The following is an 18958-nucleotide window of genomic DNA, read 5'->3' as shown; positions in this document are numbered from 1 at the left end:
TACAATTCTCAGAGCAGGAATTCAGACAAATTAAGTGTGAAACCAAATTGAGATGATGGCAGTGATGGGTGACCAGGCTGAGACCATCAACTCACCAGGACTAGAGAACCCGGTTATAATCGTGGGCGGCTGTAACTTGGATTCAAATCCAGGTCCTCAGCGCTCTTACCTCTTAGCCATCCGGCCACCTCCTCCAAAGAGACAACCCGATATTTTGTCAATGGATTACTCCTGGGTTATGCGTGCGTTTTCCCATTCACCGCGAGTTCATGACGTTGACTGCGCACTGTTACTTTTGTGAGCGAAACTTAGTGACGACAATAATTGTTAACTTTCTTATTGTTGTTGTTTAAGTCGACGGTGACCGTGAGTGGAGGGAAATCATCAAGGCGCGACGACCACTACGACTGCCTCCACAAACGATCAACGCGGGCCACCGCCGACTGTGACAGGAGGAAATGAACTGTGCCATACGCCGCGTAAAGATGCAAGACCCAGAAAAATCGGCGAACGTTCTGATCGGATTACTCCCCCGGTCCTGCTCTAGACCATCATCACTTCTCTCGATCCATTAAATCCACATCTCCAGACCTCCCAATCGTCTCGTAGCATCGTCTCCCAAGAGTCCCAAGTGTCTGCCACAAATAACACTGCACTCCATGCTGGGCTCAAATTGGAACGTGGTACCAGAGGACACCGATGGACAGTGACACAACTGAGTGGCGGTGGTGACATGGCTGACCATTTGGTGCTTGATGCAGAGGTTTCGCGGTTCACACCCAGCGGCTGCCCCTGTTAATTACCGAGCGTGTGTTGGCCGCGAGAATGGCTTAAATGCCCCCCGAGTGTCCTAAATTATGATTATTTTTGGAATAATGAATTCATACTTTTTGCTTCCTAAAAATTTTACCGTCAAAATTTACCAACCCTCTAAGTCCCTGTGGCCGCCCGTGGATCTGCTTTTCTACGTATTCTATTCTCGGTTGCGAAAAGCTTCCTCTGCTGCGGACTAATCTTGCCCACCGTGTAAGGCGAGGGGGTGGGGGGGCGTGGTTCTGTGCGGTGTACTGGCTGGGTACACGAGCGCACGCGCACACGGCCACATGCGTGCGAATCGTTCTTTGGTGCCACAGGTCCACGGCCGCGGTGGTGGACGGGCAAATTCGCGTTCACGCTTGGGGCGGTTGGCTTACAACATGACGCCGTCTGAACGGACCGAGGGCCGAGTTCTGTCGCTCTTCTGCATTGCGGCTCTGCTGTCCGGTGAGAAAAGCGTGACAACGTCCCGCTGTCACGTGTGCGCACGTGATCACATCGAGTGCGCCGTTCGGTTGTGTGCTGGAACGTGTGACTTTGGACGGGTCTGGCCCTCCAGCCGGGCCAAGCCGCTAACCAATCCCCGTGGTCTCTTTGTGGCCGACGGACGTACGGCTTCGTACGTGCCCGCTTGCAAGCGCTGCGGTTAACGTCGCGGGTGAAATAGTGCCAAAGACGCACCGCATGTCAGAAAGTGTCACAGAAGCCATGCATAAACGTGAGCATAGAGGCCACATTGATGTTGATAAGACGCCTCAACGCTGCCCACGGTTCATGGGGAAGGTGCAAGCCAGGAGGGTTCACAGTTGCATCGGACTTGGAGTGTTCATTTTTTTTTACTTGAGCGTTGTTCCAGTCATCTCACCTATGGGCCTGCAGATCCGAGCTATCAGGCACATGTTGGCGACTTCCCAGAAGGGTTTGGGCGACAATTAAAAAGACGTGTGAATCCGCACGTCAGTACGAGTCATTACATCGCCACGAAAACAGTGGTGCTGTGTTTACATCCTCAACTATACTTACACTTGCATTTAATTTCAAGGGAAAAGTCACACGATGTCAAATTATTCGGATTTGTTTCTAAGTTTGACAACTGGACACCCTTTTTTGGAAAACATCTACTTCCTACGCTTTTTTTTCTTCCCGATCGTGCGTTCCCGGCGTCGCGTTAGTGAAATGAAGCCTCAAACGAATTGACTACGGATGGGTTTTTTTTACGTGCAGTGATGAGTAACGAGTCTGCAACCATCAACTCACAGGGCTAGAGAGCCCGGTTGTAACCGCAGGCGGCTGTAGCCTGGATTCAAACTCATGCCCTCAGCGCTCTGACCTCTGAACCACCCGGCCGCCTCCTCCGACGAGACAATCTGATATGTTGTCAAGCCATCATTTCTTGGTAAGGCGTGATGGTTTCCCACATATCATAACTTCAAGACCTTGACTGGACACTTTAAATTTTGTTGATGAAATTCGTGACGAACAAAATACGTACTTCTGTGTTATGCACGTTGAACTTATTTCGCACTGTACGTAGCCAACCGTGCTAATCGGATGTACAGTCAGTTCACCTATAACGCGGTACAGTGAGGGAAAAAAGCATTTGATCCCCTGCTGATTTTGTACGTTTGCCCACTGTCAAAGAAATGATTAGTCTATAATTTTAATGGTAGGTTTATTTGAACAGTGAGAGACAGAATAACAACAACAAAATCCAGAAAAACGCATGTCAAAAATGTTATAAATTGATTTGCATTTTAATGAGGGAAATAAGTATTTGACCCCCTCTCAATCAGCAAGATTTCTGGCTCCCAGGTGTATTTTATACAGGTAACGAGCTGAGATTAGGAGCACACTCTTAAAGGGAGTGCTCCTGATCTCAGCTTGTTACCTGTATAAAAGACACCTGTCCACAGAAGCAATCAGATTCCAAACTCTCCACCATGGCCAAGACCAAAGAGCTCTCCAAGGATGTCAGGGACAAGATTTTAGACCTACACAAGGCTGGAATGGGCTACAAGACCATTGCCAAGCAGCTTGGTGAGAAGGTGACAACAGTTGGTGCGATTATTCGCAAATGGAAGAAACAAAAAAGAACTGTCAATCTCCCTCGGCCTGGGGCTCCATGCAAGATCTCACCTCGTGGAGTTGCAATGATCATGAGAACGGTGAGGAATCAGCCCAGAACTACACGGGAGGATCTTGTCAATGATCTCAAGGCAGCTGGGACCATAGTCACCAAGAAAACAATTGGTAACACTACGCCATGAAGGACTGAAATCCTGCAGCGCCCGCAAGGTCCCCCTGCTCAAGAAAGCACATATACATGCCCGTCTGAAGTTTGCCAATGAACATCTGAATGATTCAGAGGACAACTGGGTGAAAGTTTTGTGGTCAGATGAGACCAAAATGGAGCTCTTTGGCATCAACTCAACTCGCCGTGTTTGGAGGAGGAGGAATGCTGCCTATGACCCCAAGAACACCATCCCCACCGTCAAACATGGAGATGGAAACATTATGATTTGGGGGTGTTTTTCTGCTAAGGGGACAGGACAAATTCACCACATCAAAGGGACGATGGACGGGGCCATGTACCGTCAAATCTTGGGTGAGAACCTCCTTCCCTCAGCCAGGACATTGAAAATGGGTCGTGGATGGGTATTCCAGCATGACAATGACCCAAAACACACGACCAAGGCAATAAAGGAGTGGCTCAAGAAGAAGCCCATTAAGGTCCTGGAGTGGCCTAGCCAGTCTCCAGACCTTAATCCCATAGAAAATCTGTGGAGGGAGCTGAAGGTTCGAGTTGCCAAACGTCAGCCTCGAAACCTTAATGACTTGGAGAAGATTTGCAAAGAGGAGTGGGACAAAATCCCTCCTGAGATGTGGGCAAACCTGGTGGCTAACTACAAGAAACGTCTGACCTCTGTGATTGCCAACAAGGGTTTTGCCACCAAGTACTAAGTCATGTTTTTTGCAGAGGGGTCAAATACTTATTTCCCTCATTAAAATGCAAATAAACGTATAACATTTTTGACATGCGTTTTTTATGGATTTTTTTGTTGTTATTCTGTCTCTCACTGTTCAAATAAACCTACAATTAAAATTATAGACTGACGATTTCTTTGTCAGTGGACAAACGTACAAAATCAGCAGGGGATCAAATACTTTTTTCCCTCACTGTAGTTGTGTTCCTGAAAAACACTGCGTTATGGAAAAATCACGTTATAATATAGGGCAAAGCACAGTCCACGATAACATGTGAGATGCGTTCTCAGGCTGAGCAAAGACTGAGCCACTGTGGGTAGCGTCTAGAAGCATCCAGCAGCATCCCGTCCTGTGCTATGTTACGCCAAGGTAGCCGTTACAACCGCTTACTCCTACTCGCGTGACGTAGTTCCGTTCATTCAATCGTGTTATAGCCATACTCTTTGGTTCTATTCGGTAAAGTCACGTAGGTAAAAATAAAATAACAAAAATCATTTTATTTTTTACCTACATGACTTTACCGAATAGAACCAAAGAGTATGGATCCTTGCAGCCACGAAAGCTTCAAATCTAGAATCGTGATTTAAAGCTTTCGTGACTGCAGTAATTCATATTCTTAGCTCTTTCGGTAAAGTCACGTTGAAGGGAAACAATAAAATAATATATATAAAACAATAAAAATTCTCACGACGTTATGGTCGAAACGTCGTGAGACTTTTTATTGTTTTATATATATTTTATTATTTTATTGTTTCCCTTCAACGTGACTTTACCGAAAGAGCTAAGAATATCTAGAATCGTGTTATAGCCAATTCGCGTTATGAAGACACGCTGCGTTGTAGGAGAACGGCCTATACCACCCACCCCACACCTAAGTGCTTATTGTAGTTTTAGCCGATGGTGACCATGAGTGGACGGAAATAATCAGGCGTGACGACCACTACGATTGCTTCCACGAACGATCAAGGCCTGACACCGCCGACTGCGACAGAGGAAATGAACTCCATACGCTGCATGAGGATGCAGACTCAGATAAGTAACGTTTATTTGGTGCATTGAGGAAGACCAAAAATGGAAAGGAAAATACAAGTACGTACACAATACAGTAAAACCTCGTTATTTCGGTATTTGACCATTGGGGATAACTTGGCACGGCCGCGCCTTCGGCATATATACAGTGTTACTAATTCGCCATGAGCCGAAATGCCTTTCCGAATGGTCCAATTTCGGCATGCACGTGGTGCGTCGCCGCGCGCCACGACCAAAACAACGACTCAGCCTGATGGCGGAGCACGTGGTGAGCATCAGTGCAGACCCGTCGCTTTGGACTTGCACTCCGTGCAAGCCAACCCTCTCAGAAATGTCCTCTACATCCACCTCGACAAGTAATGGAAAGGGACTGAAGTATGAATCCCTTAGTCTGCGAGACAAATAAAAAGTTTTGGATATAATTGATGCAGGGTGTGTGTGTCAATGCGTATGGTGTGTGGGTGGCTAAAGCACAGCAGGTTGGCACAGTAGGGGGCACAGGTGGTGCATCAGCCACCCATCTCAGTCATCTCAGTCAGTCGACCCGTGGCACCTGGGTCTGCCCCGTGACCTCCTGCCAGGGGGCGTTCGACACTTCACGTGGCCTCAAGGTGCACATTGCCTGGCACAAGCGTCGTGGTGACGTCACTGCCACTTAGTGGCGAATGGCGGTTGTTGTGGTGTGTGAAGAGTTTGGAAAACATTTAATTTAATTTTTATTGGGGCAGGAGGCACTGGTAAGTACCATTGTACATATTTCGGAATATTGGATAATTCGGCAAGGCCAGAGCCCCATATGTGTCGAATATAGTTAACCTATTGGCTGACGGGATAGCACTGCTTAGCCAATGGCGAGATGTTATCTCCCTCACCTGGTATACAGGAGGTCGTGAGTTCGATTCCTACCCTGACGCCTGCATATTTGGAGTTTGCATGCTCTCCCCATCGCTGTGTGGATTTTTCTCCGGGTGCTCCAGTTTTTCCCTCCATATTTAGAAACAACACGCGTTTCAAGATTTTGCCTGCTATAAATTTCCACATGATGATAAGCCACTTCGTTGAGCTATAATTTGTGATGGACAGGTCGCTTCTGACAAAGAGCTATATAGCTCAGTGGGCCTTACCTGGTAAAATTAAAAATATATAGTTATAGTATTGTGAACGTGAAAATTACATGCCCCTCACACCAACAGTGAACAACGCATAGTGGACTAAATGCTTTCCTAGATGAGCCAAAGGGGACGACTCAAGCGAAATCCACAGACTGAGACCCGACCAACTTTCCACAGGTTATCCATAACAGAAGTTGTTTTGGGTTAGATCGCGTAAATATGTGTCATTACACAAATATAAATGTATAAACCTCGATTTAAAGCTTTCGTGACTGCAGGGATTCATCTTCTTGGTTATTTCGGTAAAGTCACGTAGAATGGAAATAAAATAAAAATAAGACGTAATAAAATAAAATTCTCACGACGTTTCGGCCACAACACAAGTGGCTACTTGTGTGGCTACGTGTGTTGTGGCCGAAACGTCGTGAGAATTTTATTTTATTGTTTTATTTTTCACTTGTGTTGTGGCTGAAACGTCGAGAGAATTTTATTATGTTTTATTTTTATTATTTTATTTCCATTCTATGTGACAACTTTACCGAAAGAACCAAGAAGACGTATAAACCTCTATTATGGAAAATACTGGTCGCGAAAGCCTACGTGTTAAACTGTTCCACAGGTTGTCATTTGCCAGACGATATTTGATCAAACATTTTTGTTAAAACACTGCATAGTACAGCGATCGCTCAACAAAAATGTATCCCAATGCTTTTAATGCAACTTGTAGGTGCGATTGAGAAAGCACGTGTGTGTGGGCCAGCAAAAACCCCACATGGTTATCGCAGTGTCTGCGCGCAACACTGCCAAATGTTTAGCAGTGATAAGGTCCCCAGGGAACACCCCGTTTCTCTCAGGCGCCATCGATCGTCGTCCTTGAGTACGTGTGGCTTTAAAACGCACACGCGAGATTTTGTGCGTGTGTTTACATTTTTAAAAAATTAAGAAATTGCAATATTTTTTTTAGGTAGTCGCGTGATGAGAACATTCGCGGCTGCCGCAGCGAATGTTGCACCTCGGTTAGAATCCGGGTTCAAGCACTACGCTGCTCAGAGCAGGACCTTACTACGACTCTCTCAGCCTCGGCTCTTGCACTTGACGCTGAGCCGGGGTGACGCCTTCTCAAGCGTTGCCCCAACGATCTGGAACGCCTTTGCCGGCGGTGATCCGGCACACGCGACGAGCCTCGGTGTGTTTAGGAGGGAGTTGCGAGTCTCACTATTTTCCTGTGGCTTTTACTTAAACATGACTTGATTGTCTTTGCATTTTATTTTAGTGTGCAGTGTTTTGATATGCCCCCTTGAGTGGAGGTGATATTACATTGAAAATAAATACGGTTTACGATTTGCTTTGAAACAATGCTAGACTGTGTTGACAAAAAAAACACCGTCAAAGTGAATACTAAACAATTACCCCGGTCGATTATATTGTCACGTAAAGCTTGCAATGCCACAGTTCCTCCCGTCGTAATTAACAATCATTATCTGCCACAGTAACAAAAAAGAAAATGCTTGGCACAACCGTTCCATCTAAGTTGACGTGGGATGTCCGTGCATTCGTAATCTGACTGCCGAGGCAGCAGGCTTGAATGTATTTCCTGTGTCCAAATCCTTCTTTAACTCTGACGAAATATCACCAAATTGCTCACCCCAGTTTCCGCCTCACTGGACTTCATTCAACATAGACCGGGGAGGTGGGTAGGGAAACAAAACAACAACAAGAGCCATATTTGCTCGAATTTTTTTTTTTAAACCTCATTATTTCAAGAGCCGCAAGGCACCGTGTGCTCGATACGAGAGAGACGGCGGCGGGCGGGCCTCAATAAACGACATCACGAGGCTGGCCATTAAAGGGACGCCGGAAGCCACAGGTTGCCGACCCCCTGAATATCGATCCGTCAGGGTGATTGTTCCACTGCAGTAACTCGCTCACCGGCAGCCGGTCGCCTACTCATCGCTCTTCTATCGCTGCTACGGCGAAATCGGCAAAAAAAAACCGCTCCAAAGGCTGTAACCAGGTCCAGCGATCGGCAGCCATGTGCGTGACAACAAAAAAAAGTAGCAATGCTTGATTTCAGCGTTAGATATTTTATACGGTACATTGTACACTGCATACAACTTGAACAATTAAAATACTGCACGTATATACATCACCCCACGATGCAGTCTTCGAGATTGGAGTGGTAAGTACGGCACAGTAAATATACATTCTTGCACATTCTTGCATAACGTAATGTTATGCAAGAATGTGCACAAATTTTGCCGTTTTAAATAGTGACGATGTAGTGATTATCTGCCGTTTTTCAAACTCCGACGCCCCCGGTGAGAAAAATAGTGCCCACGTCCTAGGTTGCGCTGGAGTGAAGAATCAGAAAAATAAAATACTAACGTGTGCTTTTGGCACTGCGATAAAAATAATAGCCACTTTATTAAATAACAGCCACCTCTGTCCACCACCCAGCAGTATATCTGGACTCTAATTGTGTACACCGCAGTTTATGGACAGGAGGGTCGGTGTCTCCACGGCTACTCCCACCACTTCCAAGACGTCCGGCCCGGTGTGTGTGGAAGAGTGGCCCCAAAATACCCCCGAAAGGGATAACCCTCTAGCGCTTACCACCGGCGAAGACCCATTCCCGCCAGCGCTGGCGCGGGCGCGCACATTAGGGCCACGTGAACGTCGTGGCACCGCACGAAAGAGGCGTCTTAGCGCGCACTCGGAGCGCCTCGCACTGACGTCTCCAATATTCGGAGGGGCACCCCCCGCGGCAGCTGGCCCCGCGCGGCACAAAGCAGCTCAGCACCGGCCCCGTCTGTCAGTAAGGGCGGGCAGGGCGGGGGGGGCGACGATTACAATGTGTAATCCCAATTGAGTAACTGACTAGCCATACTCTTTGGTTCTTTCGGTAAAGGCACGTAGGTATAAAATGAAAGAAATCACGACGTTTCGATTGCAACACAAGCAAACATCATCAGGTGGGAAAACTACAGCAATAATTGTTTTTTTTTTGTTGAAGTGGGAGAGAGAGCTGCCGTGGTAAGAGGTTATATAGGTAAGAGAGGGGGGAGGGGCAAGGGGGGAGAGAGATGGGGGAGGGTGTGGTTTTCCCACCTGATGATGATTGCTTGTGTTGCAATCGAAACGTCGTGATTCATTTAATTTCCTACCTACGTGACTTTAACGAAAGAACCAAAGAGTATGGATTCCTGCAGTCACGAAAGCTTCAAATCTAGATTGACTAGCCGGAGTGTACCCATGTATATATGCCGCGGCGTGGTGAATTTAAGACAATGTCCTTGCTGTGTGAAATGCCTGTCGATTGCAGCCACTGTGGCAGACCAGGCCTGCCAAAGCTACCCTACACCTGCAAGCGCAACTCTGGGAGGCAGCGTCGACCTCCCCGCGAATAGTTCAATCAGCGGAATCGATGAAGTGGAACTCGTCTATAATAAAAATGGCACATTAAATCGTCTTTTCTCCTGGCACAAAAACGGGAGCGTACCATCGCGCCGGGCCCGGCAGAAGTACGCTTTCGAGAATGCGACGTTGCGCATTCGAAATATAGCCGCCAACGACACTGGAGCTTACGAAATTGCTTTCCACAACTCTCTTTACATACACCGTTGGTGCTTCAGGCTAAGTATTGCTGGTAAGTACAAAGACAAAGATCCCCCGTGGAGCCTTAACAGACAGTCGGGGCAAGTGCCAGCGAGTAGCGCCTATGAAGGCCGACACGGCACACGATGGGGTCGGTAGCCAGCACCACGCCCGCCCGCCTTTGTCTCCCGAGTGGCGATGTTTACACACCGCAACAGGTACTCATTTGAGGCCGAGTCTACCTAGGGGAGGCCCAGGACCGGCCGTGCGCGGGTTTCGAACCCGGGTCGCAAGGTTCGTCGTGCAGCCACGCGAACCACCACACACACACACATCACAAATACTCATTCTAACAGATGTCACAGATCGCGTCTCTCGCACGGGAAGAGGCCGGGCGCTGACACTCGAGCGAAAAATCACTTTGACCGATTAAAAAAAAACAAAAAAACACATCGGTTACTTTAGCCATGAGATAACTCGGCTTTTCCTGCCACCGCTGTCTTGCCACCCCCAGGGGAGCACCCCCCCCCCACTCCCCTTTCGCCAAGTCGCTCTGACCGGCGGTGTGAGGAAGCCGACGGTCAAACAGCGGTGGCACTGACACAGAGAGAGAGAGGGGGGGTGGGTGCCGTGTACATGCAACGTCTGGCTGGACTCTCTCCCTCTATTTGCGGGGAGTTTGAGCGCCGCTATTCGTGGCTCCACGTGTCCGCGGCGCGTGTGTTTGTGTGTTTCCCTTCAGTACCTCCATCGCCATTTGACGACAATTCCTATCCCGGAGGTGGCAATGCCTCAAGAACAAAGACGCTTGCGTTTATTTCCATGGGCGCGGTAGTTTGCGTATTGGTCATGTCAGCCGCAGGAGTCGCCTTCTACAAAAGCAGTCGCCTGGGATGCAAGATCACCAGTCAAGGTGCTTTGCGTGTTTGCAACTTAAACGGGCACGCTTGCGTCTTCAACGCCCGCGAAAGTTGTCTCTATTCTATTCTGGATTTATAAAGCGCCTTCGTAAAGGCGCTTGACAACGCTACGGTACAAAATGGCAAGAGAAGGGATGGAGATGGGGTAAGTGACCAGGGGTGGAGTGAGCGAGGTGGGAGGCTGCGGCGGTGGAGGCGTTCGGGGCGTTAGGTGGTGCAGGTAGGGCTGGCGGAAGAGGAAGGGGAAAAGGTGACAATAGATAGGACCTGAGGGCAGTGCGAAAAGAGGAAAGCGATGAGAGTCGGATGTGGAAAGGGAGTTTGTTCCAGTCCTGCGCCCTGTGGCAACCTCTGGCTAAAACTCCCTGCATCCTCTCCGTCCTTGACGATTCTTCGTTTCACCATATGACCTCCCTTCAAGATGTCGAGCGGCATCTATCTCTGTCTCTTGGCCTCTTACCGAACATCCGAATTTCATTATGATGATGATCTTTTGGCTAAACAATCGGAACAAAGACGGTCACTGTGTCGCGAGCTTTCAGATGGCGCTTCTGCGGCCGTCTGGAACGCTCTTCCTTCCGATATTAGGAAGCCACTGGAGCTATGCACTTTCAAATCGAGATGGAAAACTCATTTCAATAGAACCGCTTTTTGTGTTAATTTTTCTGTCCTTCCCCCACACCTCCGATTGTCACGGTTGGCTACGTACAGTGTAAAGAAGTTCAATATACATACAATCCTTCCCGAACTTCCTTCATTGAGCTTTCACCTCTGTAAATGTGACTAATCCGTAACTGTAACCTTTTTCTGGCTTTTTTCCAATTCAACAGTTCCCCTTTCTGAGCCTGCTCTGGAGTTTTGTAAATTCTACATTCGGTGCCACACTAATCTCAACGCGTTTTTTTCCAGTCCGCTTTACCTTGGGTCGGCTTGCAAACTGATCGGCCCGGCCGTCATCCGATGAACGTCGCTCTCAGGTGGCTAGATCAGGTGGGGAAGTTTTGCCAAAATGTATCGTGAAGTGATCTCAGAGGTGACTCTACGATGTCCGCTCTCGAGTCGAAATCCGCACGGATCCTTCTTCGTCTGCAACGAAACGAGACCAATAGCGCAATCAATCCGGATGAAATTGCGAGAGAGAGAGAGAGAGAAAAGGACAAAGAAAATGTACAAACGGAGGTTCGAGCGCTAACACTCCACTAGGAGGGGATGATGACCGGTGGCCGAGACTGATGCTGGAGCGGCACCCATAGGAGGGGACAGCCACCCTAGAGATGGACTGTTCGTTCACAAGATCACGAGCGGTAGCGGCGGCTTTGGGCAGCCTTCACCCAGCAGTGGATAGACAATGTCTGTCAAGGCCGTAATTATAATATATATTGGGGGGGGACACATTCCCCCCCCCCCATATTAAAATATGCTCAAAATGCCCCCCCCCCAATATATTGCAATAAAATAGATTCCTGTTGATATGATTGTGGTTATGGTTGTACTTTATTCATCCCTAATTTCTGCCATTACATACAATGAAACAAGAAAAGGTAAAAACGAAAAAAACAGAGCAATGTAATACAATACACCATTAGACATTATTGTCAAAAATAAAGAAAAAGTCCATCCTACGCGTTAGTGATTTTTATAAATATTTTATATATATATTTTAGGCAGGAAATGGCAGGAAATGAGTTTTCAAATGAAGATATTTTTCTGGGGGGGGGGGGGGGGACCCCCAGACCCCCTGGAAGATTTGGTCCCCCCCAATGTTGACTCCGTGGCTACGACCTTGATGTCTGTTGCTGCTGCTGTTGCTGCTGCTGCTGCTGATGATGAAGTACAATCATAAGAGAGGGTTGCGGTGTATCTTTAGTGTCGCCTTGTGGAAACGTTCCCCGCTTGCCGATGAAACATCGAAGCGTGCAAATGCATAGCATGAGCGAGAGCAGCTGGCTGTCTTGCTGTGTTCACAGCTGTGGAGGACGATGCTGACCTCGACACGGTGTATAGCACTATTAACGAGGCCCTGACTGTCGAGCACATTGAAATAAAGGAACTTTATTCCGAAGGTAAGAGCAATTATGAACTGCCAAGCAAAGACAAAGAGCCACCCCCCCCCCCCAGGTATAGCCTTAACAGACTGTAGGGGCAAGTGCTGTTAGCGAGCACCTATGAAGGCCGGCACGGCGCACGTGGGGGTGGTGGCCAATACCACGCCCGGCCGCCTTTATCTCCCCAGTGGCGATGTTTGCACACCGCACCAGGTACTCATTTGAGGCTGACTCGACCTAGGGGGGCGGGGGGGCAGGACCGGTTCGGATAATCGCCACTGGTGTTGCCCGTGAGCGGCAATCGAACCCGGGTCGCCGTGCTCGTTAGCGCAATGCGCTAACCGCTACAACACTACCGCTCCCCACAACTGCTAAACACACGCACGCACCCCTTAACTACTGCACTCTGGAATGGCCACGTGGCTTTCACTTCTAATGTTGTGGGGGGGTGGGGGAAGGGGGTTGTAGTTTTTGGTGGTGCCTCGATCATGGCGAGGCGATAATCCACCCAGCATCTGCACTCAAGCTGCAGTGATGAGATCAGCTCGCGTGTGGCTGGCTGCTGCCCAGGTGGATTGCAGGCCCCCACCCCTTACCCCCCACCCCAGGTCAATGGCATTGCCGGGGTTCGGTTTGTGCGTTACATGCGACTAACCTATTTCGACCAAAAATTCGCTCTGCTACGCGGTTTGAATTAACGCGTGCTGCGGCTGTGTGGTCGGACGTGGGACTATGTGTGTGTGTACGTGTGTGTACCGTGGGGAGCGGTGGTGCAGCGGTTAGCGCACTTCGCTACGAACCGGTGGCGATTATCCGAACCGGTCCTGGGCCTTCAATAGATCGACTCGGCCTCAAATGAGTACCTGGTGCGGTGTGTAAAACATGGCCACTAGGGAGATGCAAGCCGCCGGGCGTGGTGTTGGCCACCCACCCCCTCGTGTGACACACTTCCGGCCTTAATAAGGTGCTCGCGAACAACATCCAGCAGTAGATTGATCATGACTGCTACCGCTGCTCCTAAGTGATATCTGAATTCGCCCGCCACCCCCCATCCCACCCATTCACCAACCCCCACTGACACGTCTGGTGAAGTATGGTCAAATAAACCCCGCCCCCCATGGGTAACGTTAAGTGGGGATAGGGGGGTGGAAAGATTGTGACAAGAGGGCTGAATGTATGCGTTTGGCTAAATGTGTGGAAACTTCTGACACAATCGCAGGCGGCAACGGTGCGGGTAGGGGAGGCCTCTTGCCCCACACTTGGCGAACGAGGTGGTGCAGGGTGATAACCAAGAGCCGATTGGCATTTAAACTCGTAAAGGGTGTCATGAGCGGAGAGCGCGGTGGCGCAACGGTTCGCAACGCTGCCCTGGGTTCAGATCCTGCCCACGGTTAAAATGGGTGGCGAGTGATATCCAAACCGATCCTGGGCTAAATCATGGGATAGCTTTTTTTTCCCCAGTAAAAAAAATATGTGTTTCACCCTTTTTGGCATTAAAACAGGAGTTGTGTTAAGATGGTCGAACATCAAATACTGTAGCAACCTTTTGCAAGGGATAAAGTGACTGCATTAACCACACACGGTACTTGTGCTGAACATGCAAAGAAAAACATGCTCTGGTAACATACGCATGGTCTTTGAAACTGAATGTCCTACACCAGAGACGGACATCTCATTAAAGAAGCCAATGCATACATTATCAATTAATATTTCTTACCAGAGCATGTTTGTTTGCATGTTAACCACAAGTGCGTGTGCTCACTGCAGACTTGATTCCTGGCAAAAGGTTGCTATTTGGTGTTTGAACATCATAACACCTCCTGTTGTATTGCCAGAAAGAGTGGTGAAGTATGGTGAAGTAAGCCGAATGACAGAAGGATAATCTTGATTTTTGTCTTGGTTTTTTTACAGTCTTTCAGGCTAAAACGAATTCGCCTTATGAATATGCACAGGTAGACGGAGACATAATCAGGAATGCGCCTATTGTGAAAAGTGAAGGTAAGTTCGCCACCCACGTAAAAAGAATATGATACATTACATCGCATCGTACGCACGGAGCAGCCCTGCAACTGCTCAGAATCAGTACTTAGACTGGAGAAATCCGATGAGCTATGAAGCTCTCTTTTTTGCAGATGTCCAATTTGGCCTACTCTTCTATACTGGCCAGGCAATCCTGCAAGAGGTGGGAGCACCCACAGAAATCTGTATTTTATTGATATTTAGCAACTGCAACAAAACAAATATACATGGAGTGTTGTATTGTTGTAATCGTTAACGTGTAGGGCCAGATCGGGAAGAAAAAAAACGCTCGAGTATCGTGGATCGTCCCCCTTTGCGACGTTTCACGATGCACCTCGCAAGTTCGCATTCGCGATGGGGGAAGCATTGGCGGGCAGCGGTGAACAACACCCCCCTGCATTAACCACAAACAGGACTCGTGGTTACCATGCAAACGTGCTCTGATAATTCACTTATGTAACAAAAAATTTGTTCCTAGGTAGTAAGTATTATTTCCTAATTGCTTATGCCTGAAAAGTTTGCTTTGTGTCCAGGACATTGATATTTTGAAATGTACCTATTTTCCATGAGAAAACGGGCGAATTTGTTTCTTTTCGTTCACACAAAGTCAGAAAAAAACAACACATGAATCAAAATTAACATGTATTCATACTAAAGTAATACAAAAAATGACTACACAAGATTAATAAGTGAGTAGTTTTTCGGGATTTACGATTATACTGTAAATCACTTTCACGAATCAGCCCCCAAATCTCCCATCATGTTCTCGTTATACTGTCCTTGGTAGCGGCGTTCAAAGTCCAGTATATCCTGGTGAAAGCGCTCGCCTTGGTCCTTCGAGTACGCTCCTATGTTTTCCTTGAATTTATCAAGATGAGCATCAAGGATATGGACTTTGAGGGACATCATTTTCACCAGCTCCACATAATTTTCGACCTTGTGATTGCCCAGGAAGCCACAAACCACTGCGACAAAGCTGTTGCAAGCCGCTTTCTCCTTACTAGTGAGCTTCTTGGGGAATCCATGGCACTCCAGGATCGTCCTTATCTGTGGTCCGATGAAGACACCGGCTTTGACCTTTGCCTCAGACAGCTTAGGGAAGAAGTCTTGAAGGTACTTGAAGACTGCCGACTCCTTATCTTTGGATATTGCAGTAAAGCTTGCAACTGGTTTCAGGCCCTTCGTCTAGGTTTGATGTCCAGACTCCTGCGTATGACGATATAAAGCCACAGATCAACTTGCAGAGCGACGTCAATGCCTTCACCCACGCCAACTCGGACAGTGCCATAACAGACGCCGGTAAGGGGGCAATCGCGCACGGCACGGACATGCGGGCGGACACGGTGGACTTGTGCCGTCACGGACGCCGATGGGAGCGAACGGCAGTTCCATTATTTCGGGCGCACAATTTGGATGTTTTATAGCGGCGGTCCTCCACCCTTATTGCCTTTATTCAACGCGGCGTTAAGAAAGGCGTTTGTGTCACGCTGTGTGTTTGATGCGGTACGGGAGGATGTGGAGCTCAGTGGACCTGCTAGGCGACTGGTAATAGCGGTGTCAAGATTGGCCTCTGTGGAGGAGGCTCGTGAAGGACGCTACTCGGCAGCTGGAGGCAGTCGCCCTCCAACAACAACTGAGGGCAGAGGAGCGACGCTCACAACAACGAACGGAGCGCTGGGCGGATAAAATGCAGCAAGTTGGCACAGTAGCGGGTACAGCTGGTGCATCTACCAGTCATCTCGGTCAGCCAACCCATGGCACCTGGGTCTGTCCCGTGACCTCCTGTCAGCGAGCATTCGACACTTCACGTGGCCTCAAAGTGCACCTGGCCTGGCACAGGCGCCGTGGTGACGTCACCGTCACTTAGTGGCGAATGGCGGTTGTATTGGTATTGGTGTATTTAGACATTTCGCCGGCAACGTGGCGCTATCGTTTACCCCGCGCACGTTCGAAATGTCTCCTGCACGGTGTCCACGCTGCAGTTTGGGACCTCTCCCGACAGGCTAAAGGTGTTCCCAGCACAGAGGGGCAGGACACCCTTGGGGTTGAGGACCACTTCTTTAATGGCTGCCAAACGTTCCCCTTGGGTTTGCTTTAACGTCTAATATAACGATTAAAAAAAATGACTTGTGATGATAATACAAAATTATGCGAAGCTTGTCTGCCGGATTTTAACATTTGTGCATTTCCCCCCCCCCCTCCCCCTTTACATTTTAAGAGTCGCCGTACGCTGTCGCAGTGGACTGCCTGAGCCCAGAGGATTCCACGATGGATGTGGTCACAGTCAAAGGAACGTCACAGTTATGAGTGTCCGCTAATGGCTGCCAATAGCTCGCGTCGCATGTGGCGGTGCGTCGTCACGTACGCGCGCGCGGGATGGCATGGCGCAGTCGGCAGTCCGTGGGGCGGCCAGAGTCAAAATCTGTACCCACCGAGAGCAGCAAATCGTTCGGCCTATTACTCGATAATCCCACTACCCCCTCCGTCCCCCCCAACCCGTTTCAAATGGTCATCACATAAATCGCCATCGTTGGTCGGGTGAATAAATTGGAACCATTAAAGTGATGCCACCCCAGGTGGTGGCTGACGAGTGATGAGATACCAGTATGGTCTGGGCCTGTGGACCCACACGGCCTGGTCCCGCATGGCCTGGTCCCGCATGGCCTGGGTCCCCATGGCCTGGTCCCGCATGGCTTGGTCCCGCATGGCCTGGACCCACACGGCCTGGTCCCGCATGGCCTGGTCCCGCATGGCCTGGTCCCGCACGGCCTGGTCCCGCATGGCCTGGTCCCGCATGGCCTGGTCCCGCATGGCCTGGACCCACACGGCCTGGTCCCGCATGGCCTGGTCCCGCATGGCCTGGACCCACACGGCCTGGTCCCGCATGGCCTGGGCCCCCATGGATCACAGGCGAGAACAGATGCGGTCGATTCGAAGTCCGGCGCAACGTGAGCGACACGTAACCCCGGTCTCGATGCCAATCCCGAAGACAGTGTCGTAGATGCGCGAGATCCCTTTCTACAGTGCAACGTCGCACATGTCCAACTCGCAAGGCGCCGGAGGTATAGGCGGATGTTGTGAGATGGTCGGATATGTTGACATCTGTAGGCGACGGCGGTTGCACCACCCGTACACACGAAGGTGACTGGACACAGTTGAAAGTGCCCAACTGCTTTAAACATGGGGAAATGCTTTGCAGTACTGTACTTTTAACGGAACACATTCGTTAACAACTATGTGGGCTTTAAAGGAAAAATATATAATAGACGACGTTTTGGGCAATGGCCCCCTCTTCATAGTACATAAACGACATTGAAAAAGGGTCATCACCTGAAACGTCACCTTATGAAAAAAGCATTTTTTTTTTACAGCCATAGTTGTTGTTGAGGAATGTGTAGAGTTGCTTACGTTGCATTTGTGCACCACTGTCAACCCAGCAGCCATCACCAGATGATTTGTTCAATGTCTGTGTTTATGTTGAACTTCTTTCGCACCGTACATAGCCAACCGTGCTAATTGAAGGCGCGGGGTAAGGACAACGAACTAAACACGAAAAGTAGTTCGAAAGAAATGAGTTTTCAATCTAGATTTCAAAGTGCATAGCTCCAGTGGCTTCCTAATATCGAAGGGAAGAGCGTTCCAGACGGCCGCAGAAGCGCATCTGACAGCGCGCGATTCGGTGACCGCCTTTGTTCGATGGCTCAGCCAAAATCCGCTGCGAGGATGCCCGGAGTTCACGTGATGTTTCATGCTCCTTTGGCGAGATAAGCGAGGTATCGTGGTTCATTTGTGGCAAACACTTTGTGTGTAATGAGCGCGACCTTGCGATGCAATTCGTTCAGCAACCGGAAGGCAACGCAGCTCGGCGAGTACTTGGGACGACCGTGGTCGGACCTTGCAGTGCCCGACACGACCACGTGCCAGTCCGGGCGATGATTTGTCCAAAGAGTCACAGGGTGAATACATGGGGTTGATATCACAATCCGTGCAAGCTAAACACCCCCCCCACCTCCACGGTAGCGCGTATGAGGAACTAACCTTGAGCAGGTGCCGTGCCAACGTATTGTATATCTTGAGATACGCTCACACTTAGATGCTGTGGTTTTACATTGTTTTGTGATTATACATACGCACTTTCTTACATCTATGCGCAGCATATATGGAAAAATACCACCTGCTGATCCCATATTTAATTAGGGGCCGTCCATAAATGACGTCACGCGATTTTTGACCATTTTTGACCCCACCCCCTCGTCACACGGAGTCACAAAAAGTCAGACCCCCCAAATATGACGTCACAAAGCTCTGCCCCCCCAAAAAATATATATATAAAACATGCTTCAAATCGCTTTAAACTATTGTCATTGTAGTGCGTATTTAATGTGGCGCTGCACTCTGTTGTAAGAGAAAACATTCATTAAAAAGTCTATTTAATTAA

The 18958-nt window shown here is 49.0% G+C and overlaps 1 protein-coding gene across 2 annotated transcripts; it reads left to right on the top strand.

Annotated features, from left to right (window-relative positions):
* Positions 1–545: 545 nt before the first annotated feature.
* On the top strand, positions 546–18958 carry LOC116952286 (uncharacterized). 2 transcript variants are annotated; one of them, XM_032971492.2, is made up of 7 exons: positions 547–1263; positions 9265–9588; positions 10279–10449; positions 12424–12519; positions 14413–14499; positions 15697–15819; positions 16739–18958. In XM_032971492.2, the coding sequence occupies exons 1-7, from the start codon at positions 1104–1106 to the stop codon at positions 16825–16827; spliced, it is 1050 nt and encodes a 349-aa protein (XP_032827383.1). In that variant the 5' UTR covers positions 547–1103; the 3' UTR covers positions 16828–18958. The 2 variants fall into 2 exon arrangements, with proteins under 2 accessions (XP_032827382.1, XP_032827383.1); XM_032971491.2 differs by lacking the exon at positions 16739–18958 and having other exon boundaries at positions 546–1263; positions 15697–16719.

This window comes from Petromyzon marinus, chromosome 46, assembly GCF_048934315.1.
Source record: "Petromyzon marinus isolate PM22_M1 ecotype Great Lakes invasive population chromosome 46, UKy_Petmar_22M1.pri1.0, whole genome shotgun sequence".
Classification (NCBI taxonomy): Eukaryota; Metazoa; Chordata; class Hyperoartia; order Petromyzontiformes; family Petromyzontidae; genus Petromyzon; species Petromyzon marinus.
The sequence above is the reverse complement of the archived record's forward strand: the minus strand, read 5'-3'. Positions and strand labels throughout refer to the sequence as shown.

What these genes read in the sequence shown, in the direction of transcription:
- LOC116952286 (XM_032971491.2), top strand. Translation starts at nt 1,104, where the DNA reads ATGCGTGCGAATCGTTCTTTGGTGCCACAGGTCCACGGCCGCGGTGGT. An exon ending in ATGCAAGATCACCAGTCAAG is followed by an intron (nt 10,450 to 12,423) that starts GTGCTTTGCGTG and finishes CTGTGTTCACAG; the next exon opens with CTGTGGAGGACGATGCTGAC. An exon ending in AAAGGAACTTTATTCCGAAG is followed by an intron (nt 12,520 to 14,412) that starts GTAAGAGCAATT and finishes GTTTTTTTACAG; the next exon opens with TCTTTCAGGCTAAAACGAAT.